At 41.8% G+C, this 16,026-nt stretch overlaps 1 protein-coding gene across 1 annotated transcript in view; it reads left to right on the plus strand.

The window, feature by feature from the left end:
• LOC139419186 (alpha-tectorin-like) overlaps positions 1-16,026 on the plus strand; it is a 77,718-nt gene that overhangs the window by 26,904 nt on the left and 34,788 nt on the right. The window contains exons 10-13 of the mRNA XM_071169181.1: positions 1,687-1,815; positions 14,961-15,066; positions 15,369-15,508; positions 15,668-15,955. Of these exons, the coding sequence (XP_071025282.1) occupies positions 1,687-1,815; positions 14,961-15,066; positions 15,369-15,508; positions 15,668-15,955 (663 nt within the window). The remainder of the gene's footprint in view (positions 1-1,686; positions 1,816-14,960; positions 15,067-15,368; positions 15,509-15,667; positions 15,956-16,026) is intronic.

Genomic DNA, 16,026 nt, shown 5'->3' on the forward strand with positions numbered 1-16,026 from the left:
TGAGAAGTAGTTGGTGAACCAGCCTAGGCAGTCAATAGAGAATCCAAAGCTGTTGAGTCTGCCGATAAGAATGTGGTGATTGACAGAGCCGAAAGCCTTGGTCAGGTCGATGAAGATGGCTGCACAGTACTGTCTTTTATCAATGGCGGTTAAGATATCGTTTTGGACCTTGAGCGTGGCTGAGGTGCACTCGTGACCAGCTCGGAATCTGGATTGCAGAGCGGATAAGGTACGGTGGGATTCAAAACGGTCGGTGATCTGTTTAACTTGGCTTTTGAAGACTTTATAAAGGCAGGGCAGGATGGATTATAGGTCTGTAACCGTTTGGGTCTAGAGTGTCTCCCTCTTTGAAGAGGGGGATGACCACGGCTGCTTTCCAATCTAGAATTCTCAGACGATACGATGTAAGCACTTCCACTGACAATTTTGTAAATCTGCCTGCATACAGTCCAGCCAATGCAGCTCCATTTCATAGGCTGCAGTAGCCTTGTGGGCTCGGTAAGGTAGGCACGTCAGGTCCATTCCACAAACCTAGGTTCTCTCTCTCCGGCATTCATGTTTAAGCTTAGCTGCAGCTATGTTTCCATTCCATAGGTGACAGGTGTTGGGTTTCTGGGGATTCCCCTCTCTACTCCCCTCCTTCATTTCCCACCAAAATGTATTTAATCCGGAGCCTATGAGTGGTATAGCTATGTCCACCACCACAAGACCCCTTCTCAAGGCAACTCAGTGCAACACTATTCCGGTGAAGGGTGTCAACTGGAACTCAAGACCCATTAGGGACTTCAGATTAGACTCAGAGGTGCTTCTCATATCCCAAATAGGTCCACATTTAGTGGGATAGAGGTTATACAGGTCTGGATGTGACTTGACAACTCTGTGGCATCTGAGGATATTCACAGACATGATTCATGTCACGTCATACCTTATTCACTTCTATCGAAATGGGAATCCTTCCTCAGGTGCATTCTCGTTGGCCTCTCACCTTTGTAAATTGAGTTGTCTGGTTCCTGATGCAAATGATGTCTGCACTCTAGTTGGCTGGTGTCTTTCTAACTATGCCGTGTCTGCAAGACCTATCAAATTGTATTAGTCACATGCGCCGAATACAACAGGTTTAGACCTTACAGTGAAATGCTTACTTACGAGCCCTTAACCAACAATGCAGTTTAAATAAAAATATGAATAAGAAATAAAAGTAAGAAATAAAAGTAACAAGTAATTAAAGAGCAGCAGTAAAATAACAATAGCAAAACTATTAACAGAGGGGTATCGGTACAGAGTCAATGTGCGGGGGCACTGGTTGGTTGAAGTAATATGTACATGTAGGTAGAGATATTAAAGTGCATAGATGATAACAACAGAGAGTAGCAGCGGTGTAAAAGGAGGGGGGCAATGCAAATAGTCTGGGTGGTTTTTGATTATGATCCACTGGCTTTAGGTCATACATTTCATAATTTATAGTTTTGACTGATAGGAAGTTGCTTTCCTGACCTGTTTTGTGGGAGACCTGAAAAAGCCAACTACTGCAGTCACCACCACGGAGCTCAAGTCTTCCAACTGGAGCCAGTCCCACAACCGCCTGGATCACTGCAACAACTTGGCTGCAAAATAATCAGGCTTAATTGGTGTCACCCAGCCTGGAGGTGCTGAAAGCTCCACCTCCCCTCACTCCCCATCCTCCAGCCATGGTGTGACTGTGAACCACATGAGACACATTTGGCTGATGCCATTGCAACCTCCCTCAGCCAATTCAGCCGGCCGGCTCTAAATCCCAACTTCCAGCCCCAGCAGAAGCTCTGTCACCAGGCAGAGGTTTGAGCTGAGGTCTCCTTGGCCTGGGCCTTCTCTGACTGGAGCACCAGGCCCACCAGTTCCAGTTCCTCCACAGAGGGAAGTCTAGGATTCTGGAGACAAACAGGCTGGTGATAGGGTTACCAGGCTGTGAAAACGAGGCTGCCCCGCTAATGCAGGGTCACGCAGAGGTTGGGAGGTGGTGGGGGGTGAGTTGTTGCGTTACCTCTTCACGCCCTTGTCCCGTATCTAAGACCTGGCCGGGCAGGCGGTATCCTGATCTCCCCCATTGCATTATGGAGCTGGACCAAGGGCAGGTTGGGCTGAACGGAGCCCATTGTGTGCCCAGGAGAAGGAGTCTTTTGGGAAGGTGGATTTGGGTTACCACAAGGAGGTTCTACATTGTGGAGGAAAGAAGAGGAGAGGAGGGCAAGGCCAACTGCTGGGCATAGGGGGAGGTTAGAGTGTTGATATGGAGTGGCCCCCTCTGGGGATTGGGTGACTGTTGTGCTGAGCTCACCCAGAATCCATTCCAGGATTATTTTTTTTGGAGGGTTGGTCAAGCTTGATGGGCTCTTCAGAACTTCTGATGTTTGATACGCCCGACTCTGTTCTCACCTGTCACTGTGGTCCCACATAAACGGTTGATGTAATGCTTTTTTACTTATTGAGGTAAATGGATCAGTCCGTTTCAACCATGACTTTTATTTTCTCAACTTTTTTACAATTGAAACGACAATCAGACCATTTAGTCATAGTTCAACCTCCTTAGGAAGACTATGTTCCTGGAAATATCTATGTCATCCTGTCCTCCATTTCGGCATAGATGTGTGCACACCTTACATGGGGCAAATATGCAGTGTCACCTCAGCTGAGCTCAGTATGTAACAACCAATTTGATTATACAACACTGTCCCCATTCCCAGTGAGCTAAATGGAGAGGGAGCGACCATTATCCTCTCACTATCATGTCCTTGTTGTCGAAAGAATTTTGTTTGGGCAGATGAGTGTGAGTGAGTCCATGCGAGAGAGAAAGGGTTCAAGTGAAAATCCGGCCTATCGTCCCCATCTCAATATCTCCCACTTCTCCTTGTCCTCGACATTTCCCAAAACACTGACCGTTAGCACAGGAGGATCCCGGTCCCGGCAGGCCCACTGGGATCATGTTGTTTTTTGTCCCCTTTTGTGTGTCGCTCTCTTTCACAGGTTGGTTAAGAGTATGTGCTTTTTACACAACAAGGCATGGGAGGTGTAAAAGAATCCTCCACAGAGAGCCCCTACACTGGTCAATGGGAGCCCCGGGTCGACCCTCAGTCCTGCAGCCTTTCACACATCCTGCTCCCACCTCTCCAGTTACCTCCACTGTCCCCCTTACAACAAAGACCCAAGTGACTCCCCTCTCCTTCCCAGACCCTATCAGCATGGATCCACCTACGATTTCCCTTATGCCTAATCTCTCCAGGATCTATGGAAATGAGGTGCGCTGTGTGTCCCTGTAAATGAGGCTGTCCCTAATTAAAGAGAAGCACACAGTGTGTCCTAAGTGACTCATGTTAATTCTGTAACTCAAACTACCCAAGGTCTTGAAAAAGCAAGGTTTTAGTATGTGTGTTTTTCTCTCTCTTTGTGTCCATAAAATAACCGAGTGAGACTGGGCTGCTTTGGCTGAGTCTGAGTCACTCCGGTAGAAAGCTTTAGCCATACATAGACAGAGCTGATGGGGGGGGGGAATCAGGGCCCAATCCAAGGGGCTGACATTTATGTCAATCCTATTTGTTTAAACCGTTTTGCCTTCCATGCCTGGAGGGAAATAAGGTCTAGTTTCAATATTTTGCCTTTGCTTGTGTAGTATTTCCTCCCTCATTTCCAGGATCTCTTATTTGCTCTCTCCCTCACTTTCTACACACTCTCTCTCCCTCTTTCTGCACTCTCAAAGTCCCCCTCCCCACTTTCCCCTTTCCCCAAACACTGATTTCTGATTAAGTTGAACACTATCCCCGGTAAAGTTTGCACCTGCCTCTTTTAGTAAAGTTCCTTCCAGAGCTTCGGCAGGGGCTTACACTTTCTCTGCTCCTCTCATTCAAGTATTCTCTTTCCCCCTGCTCCTTTTGAAATCCATTGGATGCCCTAGGCGAGGATTCGGCTGTTTTCTGGGACTCCCATTATTACAGTACCGTTAATCCTGCTGGAAGTGGATGAGAAGTGCTCCTCTGTTTGGATGTCCACCCCCCCTCCCCTCCCACCACCATCACCACAACAACCACCACCACCCCTCAGTCTTTCTCCAGTCCTCTCCTCACTTCTTTTAAACTCTGTGGATGTTCCCAGCTGGATGGAACACAGCTGTGTACTGGAGGCAGCCTGATGAGAGTGGTGAGGAGCTAAATGTCCATCTTCTGAAAGCAGGTGAGTGGTCAATCTATCTACCTCTTCCTCTATCTCTCTTTCACTCCAGCAGGTTCCTCACCGACAAGTGGACAGTTAAGGTGCACCTGAATCTGACTCCTGGATAGGTGTGTGTTTTATACTTGTTTATCCTTGGCATCTCATAGCTGTTTGAAGATAATCCCTGTCACTGATAGACATGTTTTATACAGCATTTAAGGTATCAGGACATTTTATAGCCTCACCCATTTCAGCTCTTAGGAAATATGGACATGAGAGTATAGAGGATGTCATATTGCTTTATGAGCATGTGTATGGTGATGTCTCACAGGGAAGATGACGGAGCTATCCTTGGCATTTGGTCTTGGAATAATGTAATGCCTTTCTTTCATTAGTTAATACTGTATTAAGATGATATGTTCAATGTTATAACATTGCTACTGCTGAGCATCTGGCATTATAGTTTGACTTGACAAGTATGTGCTAATGAAGATGTGTGTTGAGAAGTTAATCAGTCTGTCGTTTTAATAGAATTTCAGTAACATTAGCCAACAGTCCCTAATCTACTTGTGTCTTCAGATACATGGCAATAATTATGCTATATTTGAATGTTCTGCTAGCTGTATTATTTCATGAATTGGATACTCCCACAATTGTTTGTGTTCTATTAGTTGTAGCTAGAGTAAACTCCTGATAGATTCAGAAGTTTAGGGCACTGGAGTGTGAGCCCAGAGTGGTTGTGTTTACACCATTAGAAGAGCTCTTTCTTTAGAAAGTGCAGTCCCTGAGTGCCTTCCCGGGCTTTATCTCCATTGTTCTGTTGAAACATTATGGAGTGAATGTCTGTCAGATAGCGTGGGGGGAACTGAAGGAGTGAAAATAGCAGTTGTGGTAATCTCTGTGTTGACAAAGCATGACGGCAGGGCGATGACTGAACGATGATCCCCTCTCACCAGGGTCCACTAACCTTGGCACACCTGAACACAATTTACCATCAGGCTGAATACTGTACACGCATTAAAGAGATGACAGTGGAGATTTGGGAGAGACATACTTAATTCACATCACATTCCCCAGAGATCACAATGAGGATAACTGGGCACATCATTTCAACATGGACATTTGGGTAATATTTGGTTGAGACGTTGTTCAATGAGATTTCAACCTTTATTCATCCACTCAAAAAGACTGTCAGAAGTTTGTTGAAATCCCATTGTGTTATCACTAGGCTTTCAACCATTTAATAGCACAACAGAGTTAAAATGGGAATACATGTTATCACTGTGCTTCATCTCATAGCACAACCAAATGATCTGAATTGCAGTTGAGATTGCATTAAAAGTACATAATGCAAGTGATCCAAGCTCTTTGAGATTCTGCGCATATTATTATAGCAGTTGTGAAGATCTCCACAGACCAGCGACCTGCATGCTATCTTGATTATGATTACATAAGAAGTTACTGTAGGCTTAACTCAAAATGTGGCCATGAATGTGTTACTCATTTTAATGTTGAATAAATACTGTTACATTAGTTTGTTAGCCTTAACTTTTTATGTGACTCCAACATCAATTATTAATTTGTAGATTAACTGAATATTGATTTCTGTTTGGTTGACAACGCAACCAAATATCAACATTTTAAAGGAAATCCAACATATCAATTATTAATTTGTAGACTAGATGGAATTTAAGCCAGACTAAGTCAGTGGCACAGATGGAACTATCCAAGCAGAAGATGAATCTCCTTCAAATGTTGGTAATTGGTTGTCATGACAACCAAACACAATTCAATATCAAGTTTGTCTACAAATTAATCATTGATGTTAGATTCCTGTCTCCATCTCAACCAAAATCTAAGTTAAAGAATTGGACTACATTTAAGGACTAAACTTACATTGTTGGTTGAGATGGAGATGTGAATCCAACATTTTAATGATTTACTTGAAGATAACATTTGAAATCAACCAAAGCTTGAAACTCTAGGCCTATATGTATTGTCTGTATTCAGTTGAAATGGAAGCTGTTGATGACTTTGCAAATGCTATAAAGGCCTAATAAATAGTATCATTGATATGAGACTTATAAAGTATGGTAACATTTAATTTGCTTTGTTAAACCTACCCTTTGGAATGACTTCGATAGCTGGTGGTGCCTCCATGCATCTCACTTCAGTCTTTCGATGGACCCACTCTTCTCACGTAGAGCCCCCCCCAGCCGCTTTACATAAGGGATAAACGGCAACATTCTGTGCATTACCTTGGAATAATGGACAACGCTGCAGGATGAGGTGGAGCCCAGTCCCTTTGCAGAGTTAATTTTTTAAAGATAATTTACAGAACAGAGGCGTTTATCGTTAAATAAAAGTAAAAATGTATTTGACATTTTTTTTTTATAAATCGTGCTTATTCCACATTTGCATAAGAAAATAATATGAAAGCACTAATTTACCAGTATAAATACTTTTTTGGTTGATATTTTCATAAGCGACAGTCGGGACCAGAGAAATTCATGTTCATCACTCACCATGTTAGGTCATCAGATGCTCCAAAAAAAAGTATCTGCAAAAATAAATGAATGCTAGTTAGCTAGCTACGTTTTTTCCTTGTTGGACCTGCATTAACAATGTATCCAATTTTGGTTTGTGTGGTTGTTGTTTTAGCTTTCTGTGACTTTGAAGCAAGTCCGGCCCTCATGTGAAGGTGCTTATTGCGTCATGATTGCAAGGTGTCCCAATGTCTTTTCCAACTGTCCCGATATCTTGTTTTAATGTACATTCTAACCAATCAAAAACAAGCATTCAATAATGCTGTGGTATGATTTAATTTAATTCACAAGGTATTACAAACTGGCCACAGTATTTAAGTGTCAGTCTTTTTCCAATTCATTTACAATGACATAATCCACATATTTTTGGTGCGTTAGGGGAGGAGTAGGAGCTTAGAAGCCCTAAAAAGGCATAGCGCCTCAAAATACAAATACAGTTGAAGTTGGAAGTTTACATACACTTAGGTTGGAGTCATTAAAACTCATTTTTCAACCACTTCACAAATTTCTTGTTAACAAACTATAGTTTTGGCAAGTCGTTTAGGACATCTACTTTGTGCATGCTTTTTCAGCTACTTTGACATAGGTAATTTTTCCAACTATTGTTTACAGACAGATTATTTCACTTATAATTAATTCACTGTATCACAATTCCAGTGGGTCAGAAGTTCACATACACTAAGTTGACTGCCTTTAAACAGCTTGGAACATTCCAGAAAAGTATGTCATGGCTTTTGAAGCTTCTGATAGGCTAATTGACATAATTTGAGTCAATTGTAGGTGTACCTGTGGATGTATTTCAAGGCCTACCTTCAAACTCAGTGCCTCTTTTGCTTGACATCATGGTAAAATGAAAAGAAATCAGCCAAGACCTCAGAAAACAATTGTAGACCTCCACAAGTCTGGTTCATCCTTGGGAGCAATTTCCAAACGCCTGAAGGTACCACGTTCATCTGTACAAACAATAGTGCGCAAGTATAAACACCATGGGACCACGCAGCCGTCATACCGCTCAGGAAGGAGACGCGTTCTGTTTCCTAGAGATGAACGTACTTTGGTGCGAAAAGTGCAAATCAATCCCAGAACAACAGCAAAGGACCTTGTGAAGATGCTGGAGTAAACAGGTACAAAAGTATTTATATCCACAGTAAAATGAGTCCTATATCAACATAACCTGAAAGGCCGCTCAGCAATGAAGAAGCCACTGCTCCAAAACTGCCATAAAAATGCCAGACTACGGTTTGCAACTGCACATGGGGACAAAGATCGTACTTTTTGGCGAAATGTCCTCTGGTCTGATGAAACAAAAATAGAACTGTTTGGCCATAATGACCATTGTTATGTTTGGAGGAAAAATGGGGAGGCTTGCAAGCTGAAGAACACCATCCCAACCGTGACGCACGTGGGTGACAGCATCATGTTGTGGGGGTGCTTTGCTGCAAGAGGGGCTGGTGCACTTCACAAAATAGATGGAATCATGAGACAGGAAAATTATGTGGATATATTGAAGCAACATCTCAAGACATCAGTTAAAGCTTGGTCGCAAATGGGTCTTCCAAATGGACAATGACCCCAAGCATACTTCCAAAGTTGTGGCAAAATGGCATAAGGACAACAAAGTCAAGGTATTGGAGTGGCCATCACAAAGCCCTGACCTCAATCCTATAGAAAATTTGTCAGCACAACTGAAAAAACATGTGCGAGCAAGGAGGCCTACAAACCTGACTCAGTTACACCAGCTCTGTCAGGAGGAACGGGCCAAAATTCACCCAAATTATTGTGCAAAGCTTGTGGAAGGCTACCCAAAATGTTTGACCCAAGTTAAAGAATTTAAAGGCAATGCTACCAAATACTAATTGAGTGTATGTAAACGTTTGACCCACTGGGAATGTGATGAAAAAATAAAAGCTGAAATAAATCACTCTCTCTACTATTATTCTGACATTTCACATTCTTAAAATAAAGTGGTGATCCTAACTGACCTAAGACAGAGAATTTTTACTGTAATTAAATGTCAGGAATTTTGAAAATCTGAGTTTAAATGTATTTGGCTAAGGTTTATGTAAACTTCCGACTTCAACTGTAAGTATTGCTTTATGTAATTTGTTTTTTATGCAAGAGCTACACCTCAAAAAATGATAAATGTAATATTTAAAGAGAGTCTTGTTGGAGAGGCCTATGCTGCCACCTACTGTAGTAACAGAAGAGGTGTTGGCATCCTCATAAATAGGAATACACCCTTTTCCATTACTGTATATCCCAGCATACGGACCAAGAAGAACAATTTCTAATTTGAATTGTACCTTACATGAGGAAATATACACATTGATTTCATTGTATATCCTCCCAGGTGCAAACCTGGTGTTTTGAGATATAATTCAAGCTATATTAGATCAACACCAGACTGGAACTATTATTTTAGCAGGTGATCAGCCATTTAGCAAGTTAGACAGATATGGCAATCAAAAAAGTTAAATTCAAGGAACCTCCAAAGAGGCTGAACATTTTCATCTCTTCAAATATTTTACAGGATATCTGCAGATTATTATTTCCAACTACAAAATACTTTATTTTGTCTCAAAGTAAGGAAAGCTATTCAAGAATTGACTACATTTTGATTTACAAAAATGCACTCAACAATATACTGGGTTTTAAAATATATGATACGGTGCCTTCGGAAACTTTTCAGACCCCTTGACTTTTTCCACATTTTTTTTATCTCAGTAATCTACACACAGTACCCCATAATGACAAAGCAAAAACAGTATTTTAGAATTTTTGCTAATGTATAAAAAATGAACAAAAATACCTTATTTACGTAAGTATTCAGACTTTTTGATATGAGACTTGAAAGTGAGCTCACGTTCATTCTGTTTCCGTTGATCATCCTTGAGATGTTTCTACAATTTGATTGGAGTCCACCTGTGGTAAATTCAATTGATTGCACATGATTTGGAAAGGCACACACCTGTCTATACAAGGTCCCACAGATGACAGTGCATGTCAGAGCAACAACCAAGCCATGAGGTCGAAGGAATTGTTCGTAGAGCTCCGAGACAAGTTTGTGTCGAGGAGAGGCACAGATCTGGGGAAGGGTACCACAAAAGGTCTTCAGCATTGAAGGTCCCCAAGAACACAGTGGCCTCCATCATTCATAAATAGAAGAAGTTTGGAACCACCAAGACTCTTCCTAGAGCTGGCCACCCGGCAAAACTGCGCAATCGGGGGAGAAGGGCCTTGGTCAGGGATGTGACCAAGAACCCAATGGTCACTCTGACAGAGCTCTAGAATTCCTCTGTGGAGATGGGAGAACGCTCTAGAAAACCATCTCTGCAGCACTCCACCAATCAGGCCTTTATGGTAGTGGCCAGACAGAAGCCACTCCTCAGTAAAAGGCACGTGACAGCCCACTTGAAACAAGATTCTCCGGTCTGATGAAACCAAGATTGAACTCTTTGGCCTGAATGCCAAGCGTCACATCTGGAGGAAACCTGGCACCATCCTTATTGTGAAGCATGGTGGTGGTAGCATCATGCTGTGGTGGGAATGTTTTTCAGTGGCACGGACTCAAATCAAATCAAACTTTAACTTTCATTTTATATGCAGGGGGTGCCGGTACCGATTCAATGTCCAGGGGTACAGGTTATTCAAGGTAATTTGTACATGTTGAGATAGATGTTGAGTGACTGCATAGATAATAAACAGCGAGTAGCAGCAGTGTATAAAACAAATGGGGGGGGGGGGGGTCAATGTAAATAGTCCGGTGGCCATTTGATTAATTTGTTCAGCAGTCTTATGGCTTGGGGGTAGAAGCTGTTAAGGAGCCTTTTGGTCCGGACTGGGAGACTAGTCAAGATCGAGGCAATATGCAAACATTTCTAAAAACCTGTTTTTGCTTTGTCATTATGGGGTATTGTGTGCAGATTGATGAGGGGGGGAAAACAATTTAATACATTTTAGAATAAGGCTGTAACTTAACAAAATGTGTAAAAGGTCAAGGGGTTGGAATACTTTCTGAATGCACTGTATAGTGAGTGATATTGGATCATTCTCCTGTATCATGCTTAATTGTACCCACATAAAATACACTTAGTGACAGAATATGGAGAATGAACAGATTGCATCTTCAAGACCCAAAAGGTATTAAATATGTAAATGAAAACAAAAATGAATTTTACATTACAGATGTAGACCTAGAGGACAGAGAAAAGCTGGCCCCCTACATAATTTGGGATGCTTTTAAGATGTCTTTTAGGGGAATGATAATCTCATACTCTGCAAAAGTTAAATCTGAATTAGTTATTTATTTGTATTCATTTCTATTTTAGAAAAAAAGATACAACATCTTTACATGGTAAAGAAGATAATACCAATTCTGAACTTAAACAGGTACAGTGGGGCAAAAAAGTATTTAGTCAGCCACCATTTGTGTAAGTTCTCCCACTTAAAAAGATGAGAGAGGCCTGTAATTTTCATCATAGGTACACTTCAACTATGACAGACAAAATGAGAGAAAAAAATCCAGAAAATCACATTGTAGGATTTTTATGAATATATTTGCAAATTATGGTGGAAAATATGTATTTGGTCAATAACAAAAGTTTATCTCAATACTTTGTTATATACCCTTTGTTGGCAATGACAGAGGTCAAACGTTTTCTGTAAGTCTTCACAAGGTTTTCACACACTGTTGCTGGTATTTTGGCCCATTCCTCCATGCAGATCTCCTCTAGAGCAGTGATGTTTTGGGGCTGATGCTGGGCAACACAAACTTTCAACTCCCTCCAAAGATTTTCTATGGGGTTGAGATCTGGAGACTGGCTAAACCACTCCAGGACCTTGAAATGCTTCTTACGAAGCCACTCCTTCGTTGCCCGGGCGGTGTGTTTGGGATCATTGTCATGCTGAAAGACCCAGCCACGTTTCATCTTCAAAGCCCTTGCTGATGGAAGGAGGTTTTCACTCAAAATCTCACGATACATGGCCCCATTCATTCTTTCCTTTACACGGATCAGTCGTCCTGGTCCCTTTGCAGAAAAACAGCCCCAAAGCATGATGTTTCCACCCCCATGTTTCACAGTAGGTATGGTGTTCTTTGGATGCAACTCAGCAATCTTTGTCCTCCAAACACGACGAGTTGAGTTTTTACCAAAAAGTTATATTTTGGTTTCATCTGACCATATGACATTCTCCCAATCTTCTTCTGGATCATCCAAATGCTCTCTAGCAAACTTCAGACGGGCCTGGACATGTACTGGCTTAAGCAGGGGGACACGTCTGGCACTGCAGGATTTGAGTCCCTGGCGGCGTAGTGTGTTACTGATGGTAGGCTTTGTTACTTTGGTCCCAGCTCTCTGCAGGTCATTCACTATGTCCCCCCCGTGTGGTTCTGGGATTTTTGCTCACCGTTCTTGTGATCATTTTGACCCCTCGGGGTGAGATCTTGCGTGGAGCCCCAGATCGAGGGAGATTATCAGTGGTCTTGTATGTCTTCCATTTCCTAATAATTGCTCCCACAGTTGATTTCTTCAAACCAAGCTGCTTACCTATTGCAGATTCAGTCTTCCCAGTCTGGTGCAGGTCTACAATTTTGTTTCTGGTGTCCTTTGACAGCTCGTTGGTCTTGGCCATAGTGGAGTTTGGAGTGTGACTGTTTGAGGTTGTGGACAGGTGTCTTTTATACTGATAACAAGTTCAAACAGGTGCCATTAATACAGGTAACGAGTGGAGGACAGAGAAGCCTCTTAAAGAAGTTACAGGTCAGTGAGCGCTAGAAATCTTGCTTGTTTGTAGGTGACCAAATACTTATTTTCCACCATCATTTTCAAATAGATTCATAAAAAATCCTACAATGTGATTTTCTGGATTTTTTTTCTGATTTTGTCTGTCATAGTTGACAGACAGTGTACCTATGATGAAAAATTACAGGCCTCTCATCTTTTTAAGTGGGAGAACTTGAACAATTGGTGGCTGACTAAATACTTTTTTGCCCCACTGTATATGATATTTTACTTTTGAAGAGAGCCAACAGCTTCAGGTTACACTAAAAAAAGCATACTATTTTATGCCAAATAAACCTGGTAAACACCTCACAGCCCTCACAAAATGAGTACACACCAAACCAGTTCATAATTTTTAAAGATACAAATGCTTTAATTAGAAACAACAATGTCAGTCATGTCTTAAGTGTAAAACTAACACTAACTCAGTAATTCATAACTTCTGCGAGAGCTATCAAGTCCAAAAGTTAAAGGTAGAGTTAGAAAGTTGGATGTCAGAAGTTTGACAATGTAAATTGACTTTTAATCCACCCATCTGCATATTCCAAGACATGGCAAATGGGGGTGCGGTGAGATACCCAGTGGGTTGGACAATATTGCTATTACTTAAATACTGGGAGTCAAATGATACTCCAACGTTAAGAGAATGGAAGAATATACTGCTTCATTATTTTAGACAGAAATAAAACACAATTTGTCATATGGGGTAGAGTCTTACAAGTATTAGAAACAACACTGAGTGTGGATACGATGAGAACTTGGGTCTGTGCAAGTGTGACAGTAAAAAACTAAAATACAATTTATCAAAAAAGGAATGACTTCGAGAGCAACAGTGAAATATATTCCTTTATTAAGAGATCTCTCAATAATCATTCTCACAATAGCACATTGTTAGTAGTGACAAAGCTAAACCAGGGCTTGGTTAAAATCCTGGATGGATAGCCAAACAAATAGCTGTAAATAGATCAACTCTCCAGTAGGATGTGTTGCCTCGCCGATTGTTTTTTTTCTGATAGTGGATATAACATTGAAGGTCTGACATTGTTTCAAAGGTACAAATTCAACATATTTTATACAAGGTTTGCCTATGTTGAAAGTTGGTTACAATGATGACATAATCCTATGGTTGAAATTCCACCAGTTTACGTTGATTACTTTTTTCAAATCCAATATATTTTCCACATAGATTCCACGTCACAATATGTTGTAAAATTACTTCGAAACAATGTTGGTTCAACCAGTTTGTGCCCAGAATGTTGCATATGATACTGTATCTCTCATTCTTAGCAAAAAGGTCAAGAGCCACATGAACTAATACATTTAAAAAAAATACAAATTTACATAGATCTAGTTTTATAAATGAATGTTTTTTAAACTACATCTACAAACGCTTAATTTGGATTATGTAGATCAATGGGCATGGATATCAATTAACATTGTCCATTATGAATAAAACATCCTATTCTCTGTGATCACTTTCAAAGGCAATTAAAAAAACACCTATGCAAAAAAAGTACCTTGAGTTTTGGTTTTTCAAATCAGTAATGAAGTAATAACGTAACCATTGAACCCCTTTGGGACTTTCTCCAAGCGTCTTACAGGCACAAATCAGAGAGGACACAACGTTAAATTATATTTTTACATTCAATTGACGACAACCATTCAATCAACATTCAGCTACCATTCAATCAAATGTTGAATTGAATTAGATCAGGAATTTTCCCTTGGATGGACTTGGCTGTACATTCTGGTTTGGCAGTGGGAAGCCGGCCAAGCCAGGCACCGACGCAATCCCAGAGGGCCACAGTAAGAACCCTAGCAATTCAAGCCTGCTCAATTAAAGCTATTAGTGCTCCACTGTTTACGCTCCCCTCTCTTTAGCCAACAAGACATGGCTCCCAAACAGACGTGGTAATGAGCTCCCAGGCCCAGCTCCCATCAAGGAGACTCTGGAGCGGAGAGGCTTGGGTTGGGCCGCAGGGTCCATGGCTTTGAGAGGGCATAGCCCCACTGTGGTCCACTCACACGGGACCGCAAGGCGAATGTGATCCTGACACATTGTTCCTGAATGCATAATGGGGCCTTTTCAGGGCTCCTTTAATGGGCCACCGCGGCGGGGAGAAGGGGGTACTCCCAAGGGAGACATGGGAGACTGATTTTAAAGAAGTTACATGTCGTCGTCGTCGTCGACCGGCTGGCCGGTACTCCCTTGCTCCCCAGTGCTCTTGTTAAATGCTCCTGTTTATGAGAAGTTGTCTCTGTGAGTCATTTACCCTTCTTTGGTATCAGCCTCCTAGAAGACATAGGGTTATAGTTGCTGGCGCTGTTGTTCATGAGGTTTTGGGGGTCTATGGCTATGGAAGAATCCGAAAAACTCAATCAACAAGCCCTTCCTGAATAACTCTCGTTAAATGCTTTGTCCTGAATTAACTATTCTCACTCTCATTGTACCCAGTGGACTTACTTCAATCCCCTCTTTCTCTTTCCTCCATCTAGGATGCTCAGGCCAGGCACTCCAGTCATTCTGTTCCACCTCTTTAGCTTCTTTACTCAGAGAGAAGGTGAGTGACGTGGATCCCATTCTGATTCACATGTTTTCTGTATCTTATATAGAGGTATCAGAGCAAATTACTCAATGACCTCTGTCTTATAGACCGTTATGAAAGAGTAAAAGTTCTGTATGTTTAGAAGGCATAAGTTATTTTCCCTTTCTTTCTGGTTTAACAAGCACAACATTGGTTTTGTCATGATTGAATTCTCCAAAATGTCTCAGATGACATGAGTAGTCTATCTAAAAATGTGACCAGTTGTTCTCCCTTCTTTGCTAGATCTGTTACAATTGTCTCCCTCCTTCTTCCTTCAGCTCTTTCTCAAGAGATCATGTACCCCTATGGGCCCGTCCACCGAGATCTGGAGACACCCAAGATGGATGATGGAAGTTCCACTGAAATAATTATACTCATGCCATTCATTTTCTTTAATAACCCCTATCGCTCAATCTATGTAAGCTCCTATATACCCTTATTTCCTTCAATAATGGCAAATATCTCAGAGAAATGTTAGTACGCCATATCATTCACCTAACGATTAATTGTTCTTTTTATCACCAATCTGTTCATCAACACATCAATCATTAACGTGCCTCCCTCTCAATCTCTGCAGGTCAACAACAACGGTGTGATCTCCTTCAACGTGCAGGTGAGCCAGTTCACCCCCGAGGCCTTCCCCCTGAGTGACAGCAGATCCTTCATCGCCCCACTATGGGCAGACGTGCACAACGGCATCCGCGGAGACGTGTACTACCGCGAGAGCACAGACCCAGAGTTACTGGAGCGGGCCTCACAAGACATCCGCAAGTACTTCAAGAACATGCCCACCTTCACAGCCACCTGGGTCTTCATCACAACCTGGCACCAGGTCACCTTCTACGGAGGCAGTCAGACCACCCCGGTAAAATAACCACAATCACTAATCATAAGGATTATTATGCTCCACACTCAAAACACCTCTAGGCACACGCA

The sequence above is a fragment of the Oncorhynchus clarkii genome, chromosome 10 (genome assembly GCF_045791955.1).
Source record: "Oncorhynchus clarkii lewisi isolate Uvic-CL-2024 chromosome 10, UVic_Ocla_1.0, whole genome shotgun sequence".
In the NCBI taxonomy this organism is placed as follows: Eukaryota; Metazoa; Chordata; class Actinopteri; order Salmoniformes; family Salmonidae; genus Oncorhynchus; species Oncorhynchus clarkii.